Raw genomic sequence first — 15,142 nt, 5'->3', positions numbered from 1 at the left:
ATGTTTCCAGGTAGAGAAAACCAAACAGAAAACCAGTGGTAGCAGTGCCTGTTTGGGAGCAAGGGGGTGAGTGAGTCCAGCAGCAGCGCAGAATGTGTGCAGGGCCCCATGGAAGAAGAGGTGGGAGAGAAGCCCCGGAAAGTCCTGACCACCACATGCGTGTGCTTCCAAGTGTTGATTGTGCTCAGGGTTGTGAAGCTACCCAGGCAGTGCTAGCCTTTGATGCTCTCCATCCTGACAGCCACAGCCACCTGCAAAATGGCCTGAAGGCAGTGTCTGGGTTCAGCAGACCCTGAAACAATGATTCTAGGGAGGTGTCCCCGGGAAGCATCAGTAGGGGGGTGGAGCCATGAGAAGGGACAGAAGTCATGCCAGTTACCCCCATGGGCATCAGGAGCCCAACCCTCATGGGGCATTCTGCGGGGGTGTAGATGGAACACAGAACACAGCACTCTCACAGCCACGGCACAAGGATGCTGTGTGTTTATCCATCAGCTCCCTGTCTGTCACTGGTTGAGGGCTGCTTCTGGGCTTGTTAACTCTGTGGCTCTTCCAATTTGCCTTCCACACAGTTCAAGAGAGCACACTTCCCTCACCACCCCAGACACAGAAATCCTCAAGCAGAAAAGCTGGAAGTGGGGAAACCAGGTGGGACTCAACTTGCTATCACTGAAGTGAAGAGTAATGAGTTGAGAAATACAAAATGATGGCAAATAACTCAAGTCAATGTGCAGTGTGGTGCCAGAAACCACAGGCACCAAGGAACCCAAACTAAAGAGAGTGCAAGGGCTTCCTCGTTGAAATGCTGTTTGAGCTGGGTCTTGGAGGAGTGGGGTTCATCAGCAGTGAGGGAACAGCAGTTTAGAAGGGATTTTAAACCTCCGTGAAGAGTGTGTCGATAAGAACACACAAGGACTTGGAATTATTGCCCACACTTCAGGTCTCTACTGCCCGTAAGGCCCCTGGTCTGCTCTCAGCCTCTAAAGTTCAGGCTAATTTGGGCACTTTGACATTCTCTGTCCTGCCTTCCAGGAAGGGCGAGAGCTCACCCTTGAGAAGCCAGAGCTGAAAGCCCTGGTGTCGGAGAAGCTGAGAGACCTGCACAGGCGCTGGGACGAGCTGGAGACCACCACCCAAGCCAAGGCCCGCAGCCTCTTTGATGCCAACCGAGCTGAGCTGTTTGCCCAGAGCTGCTGTGCCCTGGAGAGCTGGCTGGAGAGCCTGCAGGCCCAGCTGCACTCGGATGACTACGGCAAGGACCTCACCAGCGTCAACATCCTGCTCAAGAAGCAGCAGGTGTGCTGTGGGCCTTTGATGGGGATGGTGAACAGCAGAAGAAAGGGGTCTGCAGCTTTCAAGATTTGGGAGGCCAGCTGAGGCCTGGCAGATAACACCTTCACTAGCATTTCCCAGAGTCATTTCTTTGGGCAGCCAGTATCAGAATCTCTAGGGATATGTCGCAGTCAGGGTTAGAGTTAGGAGACAGACCCCCTAATAATTTGACGATGAGAACTTCAGTAAAAAGAAATATTAATTAGGCCAGGCACAGTGGCTCACGCCTGTAATCTCAGCACTTTGGGAGGCCAAGGCAGGCAGGTCGCTTGAGTTCAGGAGTTCAAGACCAGCCTGGCCAACATGGTGAAACCCCGTCTCTACTAAAAATACAAAAATTAGCCAGGCGTGGTGGTGCACGCCTGTTATCCCAGCTACTTGGGAGGCTGAGGGCTGAGGGAGGAGGATAGCTTGAACCCAGGAGACAGAGGTTGCAGTGAGCCGTGATCATGCCATCGCACTCCAGCCTGGGCAGGCCTCTGTCTCAAAAAAAAAACCAGAAGTATAAATTAGTAAAAGGTGGTAAAGAGAACTCTATAGCAGGGGTCAGAAAACTTTTTTCAGTAAAGCACCAGATAGTAAATATTTGGGGCTTCATGGGTCGTAAGGTCTATGTCACAGCCCTTCAACTCTGCCCTTGTAAGGTAAAAGCAGCTGCGGATTATATGTAAAATAAGGGGTATGGCCAGGTGTGGTGGCTCACACATGTAATCCCAACACTTTGGGAGGCCGAGGTGGCTGGATCACTTGAGTCCAGGAGTTTTGAGACTAGCCTGGGCAACATGGCAAAACCCCATCTCTACAAAAACTACAAAAATTAGCTGGGCATGGTGGTGGTGTGTGCCTGTAGTCCCAGCTACTCAGGAGGCTGAGGTGAGAAGATTGTTTGAGCCTGGAGAGTCGAGGCTGCAGTGGGCTGTGATCGTGCCACTGCACTCCAGCCTGGGTGGCAGAGCGAGACTTGTCTCAAAAAATTTTTTAAAAAGGGGTGCAGCTGTGGTCCAATAAAAACTTTATAAGGCTAGGCAGTGGGCTGGACTTGCTGGTCCCTGCTCTGAAGAATGCAGAATGGGAAGTGTAGGGAGCAGCTGACACCTCTGGGGTTGAGGAGTCCCCCAGGAAGGAGCAAGATGGCTGAGTCTCAGACCTCCTTGGAGAGGGCGGAGGCCCACTGAATGGCCTGGAAATTTGCTGGGGTATCACAGGCCAGAGCATGTCTGAAGCCAGCAAGCCAAGGCTGGCCAGCAGGAAGTGGCCACTAGAGTGCAGCAAAACTTGCCAGAGAGTAAGAGCCACCGGATCTCTTGCGCACTGTGGACAGTTTTGCTGTAGGAGGAAGAAAAGCACCTTGGAACCGTGGAATGCCCCGCATCTGCTAGGCATTGTGGTGTCCCTCCAGCGCCCTCTGCTGACAAGGCCTAGATTGTGCCTGCTGGCAAAGGAGGAATGTTTCCAGGGGGGCCAGTTCCAGTGTCTCAAAGCAGGGCCACGATGGATTGGGGATGGAGAGACAATGAATTGATAATGGGCACAGTTATCACACTACCCTGGATTTTTAAATTTCAATCTTTTAGATTCGTGGGTGTGGGTGCAGGTTTGTTATAAGTTATATTGTGTGATGCTGAAGTTTGGGGTATAATTGAACCCATCACCCATGTAGTGAGCACAGTACCCAATAGGGATTTTTTCAACCCCTGCCCTTGGATTCTTGTGCATATAAAGTTCGAGATCCACTGATCCAGCCCATGAGGGGATGCTCTCCCTGGGTGAGCTGCAGTGATGAGCAGCCACAGTGGGCTGGATAGAGACTGGTTGGTGTCTCTGCTGGGCATGAAGGCGGAAATGCAGAGCTAACATGTCCTTCCTCCTGGCGGTTTGCAGATGCTGGAATGGGAGATGGCTGTGAGAGAGAAGGAGGTGGAGGCAATCCAGGCCCAGGCCAAAGCACTGGCCCAGGAGGACCAGGGTGCAGGGGAGGTGGAGAGAACCTCGAGGGCCGTGGAGGAGAAGTTCAGGGCCTTGTGCCAGCCCATGCGGGAACGCTGCCGGCGCCTGCAGGCTTCTCGCGAGCAGCACCAGTTCCACCGCGACGTGGAAGATGAGATTGTGAGTCACTGGGGCCAAGGACGGCAAGCTGCCCCCAGCCACGTGGTTCTCCAGCCTCCCTCCTGGATGCCAGGGAGATGCCAGCAGGGCTCTGTTCCCTCTTCTCTTTGGCATTGACCATCTCCCCTATAGGGAGACTTGGAGATGCCTCCCAGAACCAGAGATGACCGTTCCCCACACACAGGGTGGTAGCCCCAGGTGTCCCCACTCCCACTAATCAGTCCCTGCTGCTTGCCTTGCCCTCTGGGCCTCCACTGACCCCCTCTTCCTCTTCCAGTTGTGGGTGACAGAGCGGCTGCCCATGGCCAGCTCCATGGAGCATGGCAAGGACCTGCCCAGCGTCCAGCTTCTCATGAAGAAAAACCAGGTGAGGCAGAGGCTGAAGGCAAAAGAGAAGTTCCCAGGAGCCTGCCCAGACTTGGACGTGTTTTTTCTTAAGACCAGGTCCCCCTCGATGCTGAGTGTAACCCTGGACTTCAGTGGCTGTCTTTCCTCACCTCGGGAGGGTGGGTCCTCTCAGTAGGAGATAGTGGGGGCTGGGGGGCTGACGGGTGTTACCATCGCACCCCCAGGCTAGGAGAGGGAGCAGAGGACCCAGGAAGGAGAGAGGCACAGGGGTGAAGGGTGGTCTCCGGGAGCACGTGGGGCTGGGGCAGGACTTTCAGCATTTTCTCTTCTGTGGCCACCGGCAGACCCTGCAGAAAGAGATTCAGGGCCATGAGCCCCGGATCGCGGACCTGAGGGAGCGGCAGCGTGCTCTAGGTACAGCAGCAGCAGGTCCAGAGCTGGCTGAGCTGCAGGAAATGTGGAAACGCCTGGGCCACGAGCTGGAACTTCGAGGGAAGCGACTGGAGGAGGCCCTGCGAGCCCAGCAGTTCTACCGCGATGCCGCCGAGGCGGAGGCCTGGATGGGCGAGCAGGAATTACACATGATGGGCCAGGAGAAGGCCAAGGTGAGGGCCAGGACAGAGCCCAGTGTATGCAACCAGTTCTGCCCTCCCCCGACCTGATGCTGGATGCCACTGTCCCTTCCCCCAGGATGAGCTGAGTGCCCAGGCAGAGGTGAAGAAGCACCAGGTGCTGGAGCAAGCCCTGGCCGACTACGCGCAGACCATCCACCAGCTGGCGGCCAGCAGCCAGGACATGATTGACCACGAGCACCCAGAGAGGTGGGTGCAGCGGCAGCCCGGCCCAGCCTGGGGGTGGAGCCGGCTGCAGGAATAGGAAGATGTAGGGAATGTGGAGCCTTCAGTGCTGTGTGCACGGAGCCTTCTAGAAAGCTGGAACACAGGGTGGGCGAGCTGTTGGGAGACTCAGAGGGACAGGGCTCCACAGAACAGACCGGAGGTCAGAGCTACACCCCTAAGTCCCACAGGGCCTCCCTCACTCTTCTTGCAGCACTCGGATATCCATCCGCCAAGCCCAGGTGGACAAGCTGTATGCCGGCCTGAAGGAGCTGGCTGGAGAGCGGCGGGAGCGCCTGCAGGAGCACCTCCGGCTGTGCCAGCTCCGCCGCGAGCTGGATGACCTAGAGCAGTGGATCCAGGAGCGCGAGGTGGTGGCGGCCTCCCACGAGCTGGGCCAGGACTTCGAGCATGTGACTGTGAGTGTAAGGAGGGCACCCAGCTCAGATCAGCCGTGGGAAGACTGGAGGACCCACAGGGAGACTAGGACCTCGTCCCAGGCAGAGCACTGAGGGGCTAAGGGGCAAGACCAGGCTGAGCAGGCACTGTCCTCCTGGTTTTGAGGTATATGATTTGAAGAGGCCGGGCATAGGCTCACACCTGTAATCCTAGCACCTTGGGAGGCTGAGATGGGAGGATTGCTTGAGTCCAGGAGTTCAAGACCAGCCTGGGCAACATAGTGAGACCCCCCATCTCTACAAAAAAAAAATTTTTTTATTAGCCAGGCACAGCAGTGCATGCCTGTAGGCCCAACTACTTAGGAGGCTGAGGTGGGAGGATCTCTTGAGCCTGGGAGGTCGACACTGCAGTGATTGCGCTAGTGCACTCCAGAGCAAGACCCTATCATCTCTAAATATATACACACACACACAATTTGAAGAATTGTACAGAAAGGGGACATGAAGCTGAGCTGAGACAAGGGCAAACAGGAAATTATCACTCACACTTTTCAACAGAATTCAACAAAACGGAGTATGATCAACCCCCCCCCCCCAGTTTGGGGGCTTGGACCCTCAGTCGTACAGAAATATGGACCATAGTTAGGGTATCCTTGTCTGAAGCCTAAGGGTCCCAAGCACCTCGAAACGCCTTTGCTGGGGGTGGAGGGAGTCTGTCAAATACAGGGTCAGTGGGAAGCAGCTGCACCTACTCCTTAACCACGGGGAAGAAACCTGTCCCAGCCCCCGTGCAGGGGGGAGAGGTGGGTTCTGAGTTTGGAGTGGAGGACTCGCTCCATCAGGCAGGGACCACATCCCCTAACATCACGGCATGGTCTGTCCATCTGCTTCCTCTACCAGATGCTCCGAGACAAATTCCGAGAGTTCTCCCGGGACACAAGCACCATCGGTCAGGAGCGCGTAGATAGCGCCAATGCGCTGGCCAATGGGCTCATTGCTGGGGGCCATGCTGCACGGGCCACCGTGGCCGAGTGGAAGGACAGTCTCAACGAGGCCTGGGCTGACCTGCTTGAGCTGCTGGACACACGGGGTCAGGTGCTGGCCGCGGCGTACGAGCTGCAGCGCTTCCTGCACGGGGCACGCCAAGCCCTGGCGCGGGTGCAGCACAAGCAGCAGCAGCTTCCAGACGGGACTGGCCGCGACCTCAACGCTGCCGAGGCCCTGCAGCGCCGACACTGTGCCTACGAGCATGACATTCAGGCCCTCAGCCCCCAGGTCTGACCCAAGCATGAGGAGGCTGGGGGAGGCTTAGAGGAGGCCATGGGGGAAATGCCGAGGAGAGTTCCCAGGAGCTAGGGTAGAGCTCAGAAATGCTGGGAGGACGGCACTCTTTCGAGGGCCATTTCGAGACGAGGAAATTGCTCCAAGAAAACATCTCTGTTTGGCCAGGCGCGGTGGCTCTCGCCTGTAATCCCAGCACTTTGGGAGGCCGAGGAGGGCGGATCATCTGAGATTGGGAGTTCGAGACCAGCCTGACCAACATGGAGAAACCCCTTCTCTACTAAAAATACAAAATTAGCCAGGCGTGGTGGTGCATGCCTGTAATCCTAGCTACTCAGGAGGCTGAGGCAGGAGAATCACTTGAACCCGGGAGGCGGAGGTTGCAGTGAGCTGAGATCACTCCACTGCACTCCAGCCTGGGCAACAAGAGCGAAACTCCGTCTCAAAAAGAAAGAAAACATCTCTGGCAGGGGACATCTAGCCACTGCATTCACACTTTTGATGACAAGCCCCCTTGAGAGCCCATGATGTCTTCAGGGGTTCCCAGTGGCCAGGAGACTCTTCATGCTGCGCTAAATCTGCCTGTTGGTGCTTCCCAGGCTTGAGCTCTAGGCTCACACTCAATAAGCATGGATCCTTCCTTCAACCACTAGAACCCATCAGCCCCTGCCTGAATCCCCTTTTCAGGCTAAGTATCACATTCTAGCAATCTCCAAGGTCTATCACATCCTAGACAGGCCTCTGAAAGTTCAACTGGCCAATGGCTCTTTTCCAGATCCTCCCCCAGTTAAGCCCAGGTGTCTAGATGAGACCCAACAGGGCAGAGTGTGGCCAGCCCGTGCCTTCATCTTTCCCAGCACCCCCACTCCCTGGCTCCTCCCCCTGCTTCTTTGGCTGTGAGACAGGCAGGAGGTGAGAGTGGCAGCCAGGACTGAGGCAGGCTGCGGCTCCTTGGAGTCGCCCGCTCTGCCTGACTCTGACCCGGGGCTCCGCAGGTCCAGCAGGTGCAGGACGACGGCCACCGGCTCCAGAAGGCCTACGCTGGAGACAAGGCTGAGGAGATCGGCCGCCACATGCAGGCCGTGGCCGAGGCCTGGGCCCAGCTTCAGGGAAGCTCTGCTGCCCGCCGGCAGCTGCTGCTGGACACCACAGACAAGTTCCGCTTCTTCAAGGCTGTCCGGGAACTGATGCTCTGGATGGATGAGGTCAACCTGCAGATGGATGCCCAGGAGCGTCCCCGGTGAGAATCCCAGGGCCCAGGGCCTCCACGGGTTGTGTGGCTGGGCTGTGATGGGGCTGTGGGCAGCAGGTGATGCTGTTTCTGCCTCCCCCCAGGGATGTGTCCTCCGCGGATCTAGTCATCAAGAACCAGCAAGGCATCAAGGCAGAGATAGAGGCCCGGGCAGACCGCTTCTCCTCCTGCATCGACATGGGGAAGGAGCTGCTGGCCAGGAGCCACTATGCGGCTGAGGAGGTGGGTGAGGCCTGGGTGGCCGGGCCATTCTCACTGTGCAGTGCTGAATGCTGACTTCTTGGCGGCTTTCTGCTTCCTCTCATTCTCTCTTTGCAAGAAACCTTTCATTCTCTCCCCTCAGTGCCATTCACGGGTTTCTCGCATTCTGGAAATCTCTCCCCAGAACCGTCTGCCTCTTGACATCAGAAATCACTGGTCCTGGGCCAGGCATGGTGGCTCACGCCTGTAATCCCAGCACTTTGGGAGGCCCAGGCGGGCAGATCACCTGAGGTCACGAGTTCGAGACCAGCCTGGCCTCCATGGGTTGTGTGGCTGGGCTGTGATGAAACATGGTGAAACCCCATTTCCACTAAAAACACAAAAATTAGCCGGGCGTGGTGGCGGGCACCTGTAATCCCAGCTACTCAGAGGCTGAGGCAGGAGAATTGCTTGAACCTGGGAGGTGGAGGTTGCAGTGAGCTGAGATTGCGCCACTGCATTCCAGCCTTGGTGATAAGAGCGAAACTCCGTCTCAAAAAGAAAGAAAGAAAGAAAGAAATCACCTGTCCCCCTGGATGACTCCCCAGGGGCCGTGGAAAGATCTCACATCCTGGTGCTAACTCATATCTCTGCCCCCCGCCCCCAGATCTCAGAGAAGCTGTCTCAGCTGCAGGCACGGCGCCAGGAGACAGCTGAGAAGTGGCAGGAGAAGATGGACTGGCTTCAGCTGGGTGAGCTGCCAAGGGGGCCCCAGGCCCTGTGGGGAGTGGGGAGCATCCTGCACCCTGTGGGTTCCAGAGTAGGTGAGACTAGGAACCCTGGGTGTGAAACTCATGATGCCCAATCTTCGCGCTGCCTGGCACAGCTCTGGGGCAGTGGCTTTCTCTGTGTCCCTGTTCTTGAGGTTGCCATGGCCACTGTGCCCTGCCAGTGGCCACTCTGACCCACCATCTTCCTGCAACCCCTGATCCTGCCAGTTTTGGAGGTGCTTGTGTTTGGAAGAGATGCAGGGATGGCAGAGGCCTGGCTCTGCAGCCAGGAGCCGCTGGTGCGCAGCGCTGAGCTGGGTTGCACGGTCGACGAAGTTGAGAGCCTCATCAAGCGGCACGAGGCCTTCCAGAAGTCAGCAGTGGCCTGGGAGGAGCGATTCTGTGCGCTGGAGAAGCTTACTGCGGTGAGGGACACAGGACCCCGGATGCCCACTCCAACCTGCTCCCCCGACCCATGCTGGCTTCTGCTTGGAGAAGACATGTATTCTCTCTTCCCACTGCACCAGTGGCCCCCAGATGTGAGCTGAGAGTGCCATTGTCACCACACCTTTAGGAGGTGTCAGTTCCCCTGGGTGATGCCGAGACACCTTCTCCCGCTTTGTTTCTTGTCCCCACCATCTTCTCAAATTCTGTTCTCCTTTTATCATATTTCATCAAATTAGAGTTGAGACATTTCAGCTCTCCCTGTTTCCCTGGCCCTCTTACACGCGACCTTCTACACACTGAATGCAGCATTTTTTGACAGCTAGAGGAGCGGGAGAAGGAGCGAAAGAGAAAGAGGGAGGAGGAGGAGCGGAGGAAACAGCCGCCTGCTCCTGAACCCACAGCCAGTGTGCCTCCAGGGGACCTGGTGGGCGGCCAGACAGCTTCTGACACCACCTGGGACGGGTGAGAGCCAGGATGCCTGGGTAGGAGGAGGCGGCTGAGCCCAGGCCACCCAGGGACTAATGATTCTGTGTTGCCTTTGGTCATCCCAGAACCCAGCCACGGCCACCACCATCCACACAAGCACCCAGTGTTAATGGAGTCTGCACAGATGGAGAGCCCTCACAGGTGACCCCACTGTCCCTCTGTGCCCCCATCGGAGTCGTAGCCCCTCCACCCCCGCACATCCTTTTACAGATTCTTGTCCTTGCAGCCCCTGCTGGGACAACAGAGACTTGAGCACAGCAGCTTCCCCGAAGGGCCGGTGAGTTCCCCTGCAAGTGTGGTGTTGGTAACTGTGAGGCGAAGGGTCCAGAGGGGGTGGTGAGTGCGGGTGGGGGAGTACTGGGGATGGGATGGGAGAGGGCAGAGGCTCACAGGCAGCTTGGGGGCAGGAAGACCAACTCCTGGACACGGAGCTTCCTGGCACCCAGGTTAGGGATCTCCCGTCTCATCCTTTGACACTGACACTGATTCCCCCCCAGGGACCTGGCTCAGGGGACGAAGCCAATGGGCCCCGGGGAGAGAGGCAGACCCGGACTCGGGGCCCGGCCCCATCTGCAATGCCCCAGAGCAGGTCCACCGAGTCAGCCCATGCTGCCACCCTGCCGCCTCGAGGCCCAGAGCCATCTGCCCAGGAGCAGATGGAGGGGATGCTGTGCCGCAAGCAGGAGATGGAGGCCTTCGGGAAGAAGGCTGCCAACAGGTACAGCCTCTCTGGAGCCTGCCCTCAGAGGGCACTTCCCCAGAGCCTCTGCCCAGATAGAGGGAGGGATGCCCTTTAGAGTACATCTTCTGGGCAAAGGGTAGGACTTGGGACCAGAGCGGGGCCTCAGGGGAGGACCAGAGGGTGTGAAGACCGTGGCCTAAAGATGGGAGCAGAACTGGAAGTCCTAGGACACCCAAGAGGGCTCCAGGTTGCGGGCGCCACTGAGGCCGGCCAGTCAGCACCGCGTCCCTCGCAGGTCCTGGCAGAACGTGTACTGTGTCCTGCGGCGTGGGAGCCTCGGCTTTTACAAGGATGCCAAGGCAGCCAGTGCGGGAGTGCCATACCACGGAGAAGTGCCTGTCAGCCTGGCCAGGGCCCAGGGCAGCGTCGCCTTTGATTACCGAAAGCGCAAACATGTCTTCAAGCTGGGGTAGGAACAGGGAACAGTGCTCTCGGGATGGGAGGAGAGTTGGGAGTGACACAGGTGAGCCATGAGTCAGGTCCAGAGGGAGGGGAGTTCCTGTAAGGAGCCTGAGTGGAGTAACCAGGCCAGCCACTTGGGGATAGTGTAGATGAGGGAGGCGGAGATTCTGGTTGTCTCCACACCAAGGGGAGCAGGAGAACCAAGACCCAGGCCTGACGGCTGCCAATGTCAAGGTGAAAAATTACCCAGGGTGGGAAATCCAAAGGCAGGGATCTGGGAAGACCTCCAGGGGCCTGTCCCTGCCTGCCAGCAAGCAGCCGGAGCAGGAGGCCCGGGCTGGGGTGGAAGTGAGCTCCCCCTGCCTCTGCGGCCAGTCAGAAAGGATGTGCTTCTGCACAGTCTGGGGAAGCTGAAGAATGTGCAGAGCGTGTCTGGTCCGGCTCTGAGGGCTGCAGCCAGATGTCCCAGCCCGGTGTTGGGTCATGATTACGCTCTCACCAGCAGCTACCTGGCAGATCCGGATTCTCAGCTCTGCCCTGTGGCCTCTCTCTCCCAACAGCTTACAGGATGGAAAAGAATATTTATTCCAGGCCAAGGATGAGGTGAGCTGTCCTTCGTGTTCCTCTCTGTCCGTGCCATTCCAGAAGCTTCCAGCTGCAGACTCCCCTTCCTTCCCCGTCCTCCCTCTTTTTCCTGGTCTTGTCCTTTGTGGTAAGACTGGATGTGTGCGACGGCCGCACCAGGCCGCACTCCCTGTCTAAGCCGGCCGCATTCTCCTAATAGCATGAAACAGTCAGCTCACTTTCTGCCTCCTCCTCTTACACTTCCCTGCTGTCCACTGCGGCCAACTCAGCACAGTGTCCTTGAAGCTGACTGAGGGTCTTTCCATCCACAGGCAGAGATGAGCTCGTGGCTACGGGTGGTGAATGCAGCCATTGCCACAGCGTCTTCTGCCTCTGGAGAGCCTGAAGAGCCGGTGGTGCCCAGCACCACCCGGGGCATGACCCGGGCCATGACCATGCCCCCAGTGTCACCCGTCGGGGCTGAGGGGCCTGTTGTGCTCCGCAGCAAAGATGGCAGAGAACGAGAGCGAGAAAAACGCTTCAGCTTCTTTAAGAAGAACAAGTAGTTGGGGGCAAGGTCCCAGGCCAACTCCCTCCCTCCGTTCAGGAAACTGCCAGGGACAGTCGACAGGGACCGCCCTCTTGTCAGGACAACTGCCTGCTGCTAGGGTCTGTTGCCAAGGTCAACCCATCACCAGGAACTGTCACTGGGGACAAGTCCATGTTCCCAAGGGCAGCCCTTCTCTTCTGCTGTTTAATTCCAGACTGGTGGTGGGACCCAGGCAACCCCCTCTCCCACCCCCGCCAACTTCTCCCCTTTCCCCAGCCTCGTGCCTCTGTCCCTCACCACGGTGTGGACAGTGCCGCACCCTCAACATAGGCCATGTGGGGAGTGGCTGCCCCTGCCTCAGGGTCATTCTCCTGCCATGCGAGGGCACTCGCCTTCTGCCTTCTGGTTCCTCACCCCTCAGACCAGCCAGGAACCTCTCAGAGCTGAAGCAGGCCCTGGGGGCAGAAGTGCCAGATGACAGTCAGAGGCGCAGGAGCCCTCCCTCCCCACCCCCACCCTGTAACTCCAGCTGCCACTCCATCTCCAGCTGCTCTCAATGGCTTCCAAGGTGTGTTGTTCAGGGACAGCCACCGCCTTGAGTCTGGCCAAGGAGGTGATTAAACAGCTCAGCTTCTCTCACCGCCTCTGGGTGTCTTTGCTTTCCTGACCACAGCCTCTCTGCCCAAGCCTCTGTCCTCTCCTTCGGTTCTGGTCTCCTACATCTCACGTTTCCCCAGCCTCCAAGCTCTTGAAGAGCCATGTCACACTGAGAGCTTCCCTGACCTGGTCTCATTTCCCTCTGACAGTGACCTCCAGCGTGCTGGGTTGACCAATGCCAAGCCTCTTTTTAAACCAAAGTAGTTCACCATGGGTTGGGATGATGTCAACAAGCAGTATTCATGTTAAAAAGCAATGAGGGACTCCTTCCCTGGTGCACAATTTTCTTCACTTGTGATCTCTGAACTGTTTTCAAATTGGAAGACTGGGAAGCATTGCTACAGCCCCAGCCAGTCTCAGCCACTGCTCAGCCCAGTGGTGGAAAGCTGAGCACACAGCGGGTGCTTACTGCCCCCACTTGCCGTCTGCTCTCCAGTAGATCAAGGGACCTCAGACAGGGATCTGAGAAGTGGCAGGTTCCAATAAACTGATCAACAGAATGAAGTCACTCTGGGAAGCTATGAGGTGACTTTACAGCCCAAGCATGTAAATATACACACAGAGAATAATATATATTCTTTTTTTTTTTTTTTTGAGACAGAGTCTCACTCTGTCAGCCAAGCTGGACTGCAGTGGCGCAATCACAGCCTATTGCAACCTCCACCTCCCGGGTTCAAGCAATCCTCCCACCTCAGCCTCCCGAGTAGCCTGAACCACAGGCACATGCCATCACACTCGACTAAGTCTGTTTTTTGTAGAGACGGGGTCTCACTATGTTGCCCAGGTCGGTCTCGAATTCCTGGGCCCAAGTGATTCTCTCACCTTGGCCTCTCAAACTGTTGGGATTACAGGCGTGAGCCACCATGCCCAGCTGAGACTACCTTCTGGATCTGACGAAGTATTAGAAAGGAGCGGGTGGCTTCTCCTTTGTCTCTGGTTTGGCAATCGGAGCTTTCAGGGCACAGTGTTTGTCTCCAGATGTTGATGGAAGTGGGCACTCCTTGGTGGCCTCCAACAGGAAAAGCGTGTTCTTTCATTGTTTCCTATACACACAGACAACGGTTTTTCCAGGAAGGCAGCCCCATCTTTAGTCATTGACTGCGGGCCTATCATCAGTCATGACAAAGACCGAGTGAAGTGTGTGCAGGCCCAGAACTAGCACATCACAGCCCCAGAGTGGGCTCCAAACCGGAGACCTGGTAGACCAGAGAGCCTGCAGGATAATTTCCCCCTTAAGATGGGTAGATTTACTGTTCCACAGCCAACAGGTGGATACGCGTAACTAGAACAATCTGTCATGGGACTAAGTGGAAGAATCCATCAGCACTACACAGGCATCTTTTCTTCAAATACAACTGTAAAATCTCCACTGAAGAGACAGTCATACCTTGGGGGTGCTCAGGGAATCTAGGTATTTGCACTCCAAGCTGGCAAGCCTGGGGGCACTGAAGGGAAACAATAATTGGAAATGTCAGAAGGAAATGTATATGGAGAAATTAATAGAGAAATGATTATTTTAACACGACACGTAAGTGTAAATACGACAGCCAATTAAAGCAGTCCTGCAGTAGGGGCAGGCATTGTCAACGGAGAGGTGAGACTGAAGACTCCGAGCAGCATCTGCATATGCGGCAGCAGGACTTCAGGGCATGATTCCTTAAGAACAGGACATAGAAGAGGGGAAGCATAGTGTCAGGAATTAAGTCAGAAAACACCTTCAGCTGTGAGTGGAAGAAAGAAAAAATTCCAGGAAAGACAACAGGATGGAATGGGGCGGTGAGGGCTATGAGACAAGTTAGACACAAAAATACAATAAATGCAGGCAGCACAAATCAATGGAGAGAGATGGCAGATAAAAATGGATTACTTGGCCGGGCATGGTGGTTCATGCTTATAATCCCAGCACTTTGGGAAGCCGAGGTGAGTGGGTCACTTGAGCTCAGGAGTTCAAGACCAGCCTGGGCAACATGGTGAAACCCCATCTCTACAAAAATTAGCCAGGTGTAGTGGCATGTGCCTGTAGTCTCAGCTACTTGGGAGGCTGAGGCAGGAGCATTGCTTGAACCTGGGAAGCAGAGGTTACAGTGAGCCGAGATCATGCCACTGCACTCCAGTCTAGGCAATAAAGTGAGACCCTGTCTCAAAAAAAAAAAAAAAAAAAATAGGATTATGTAGAGAAAAATATATTTGCATTCTTAACATCACCTACAAGAGTGGACTTTAGGTCCATGCTGTCCACAACAGCAGCCACCCAGCCATGTGTGGCTACTGAGATGTAGCCAAACCAAGTGTGTCATGACTCTGAAACACCAGGTATGAAGCATGGAAGAGGACAACAACTTTAAATACCTTAATTTTTATATTGATTATGTGTTGAAATAATATTTTAGATATATTGGGTTTCAAAAGTATCATTAAAGTGAATTTCAACTATTTTGATTACTTTTTAAATGTGTTTGCTGGAAATTTTAAAATTGCATATGTAGCTAACATATTTTTATTGGATAGCACTGCTATAAATGGGCTCCAGACCTAAATGCAAAAGGTAAAAAATATGTTAATAGGCCGGGTACAGTGGCTCACGCCTGTGATCCCAGCACTTTGGGAGGCCAAGGCGGGCAGAACACCTGAGGTCAGGAGTTCGAGACCAGCCTGGCCAATATAGTGAAACCCCGTCTCTACTAAAAATACAAAAATTAGCCGGGCGTGGTGGCACGCACCTGTAGTCCCACCTACTCGGGAGGCTGAGGCAGGAGAATGGCCTGAACCTGGGAGGGGGAGGCGGAGGTTG

General features: G+C 55.7%; 1 protein-coding gene across 5 annotated transcripts in view; it reads left to right on the top strand.

Annotated features, from left to right (window-relative positions):
* SPTBN2 (spectrin beta, non-erythrocytic 2) overlaps window positions 1-12,333 on the top strand; it is a 44,037-nt gene extending 31,704 nt beyond the window's left edge. For all 5 annotated transcript variants that reach the window (XM_008954135.5, XM_003828700.6, XM_034933095.3 and 2 more), the window contains 18 exons: window positions 1,033-1,296; window positions 3,214-3,438; window positions 3,716-3,805; window positions 4,131-4,391; window positions 4,477-4,607; window positions 4,837-5,041; window positions 5,921-6,295; window positions 7,297-7,541; window positions 7,637-7,775; window positions 8,401-8,485; window positions 8,732-8,928; window positions 9,270-9,412; window positions 9,502-9,577; window positions 9,663-9,713; window positions 9,934-10,154; window positions 10,414-10,587; window positions 11,141-11,183; window positions 11,477-12,333. In XM_008954135.5, coding sequence (XP_008952383.3) covers window positions 1,033-1,296; window positions 3,214-3,438; window positions 3,716-3,805; window positions 4,131-4,391; window positions 4,477-4,607; window positions 4,837-5,041; window positions 5,921-6,295; window positions 7,297-7,541; window positions 7,637-7,775; window positions 8,401-8,485; window positions 8,732-8,928; window positions 9,270-9,412; window positions 9,502-9,577; window positions 9,663-9,713; window positions 9,934-10,154; window positions 10,414-10,587; window positions 11,141-11,183; window positions 11,477-11,710 — 3,159 coding nt within the window. In that variant the 3' untranslated portion in view covers window positions 11,711-12,333. The remainder of the gene's footprint in view (window positions 1-1,032; window positions 1,297-3,213; window positions 3,439-3,715; window positions 3,806-4,130; window positions 4,392-4,476; window positions 4,608-4,836; window positions 5,042-5,920; window positions 6,296-7,296; window positions 7,542-7,636; window positions 7,776-8,400; window positions 8,486-8,731; window positions 8,929-9,269; window positions 9,413-9,501; window positions 9,578-9,662; window positions 9,714-9,933; window positions 10,155-10,413; window positions 10,588-11,140; window positions 11,184-11,476) is intronic.
* The last annotated feature ends 2,809 nt before the right edge of the window (window positions 12,334-15,142 follow it).

The sequence above is a fragment of the Pan paniscus genome, chromosome 9 (genome assembly GCF_029289425.2).
Source record: "Pan paniscus chromosome 9, NHGRI_mPanPan1-v2.0_pri, whole genome shotgun sequence".
NCBI lineage: Eukaryota > Metazoa > Chordata > Mammalia > Primates > Hominidae > Pan > Pan paniscus.
Note: the sequence above shows the minus strand (reverse complement) of the source record. Positions and strands in the feature narration are given on the sequence as shown.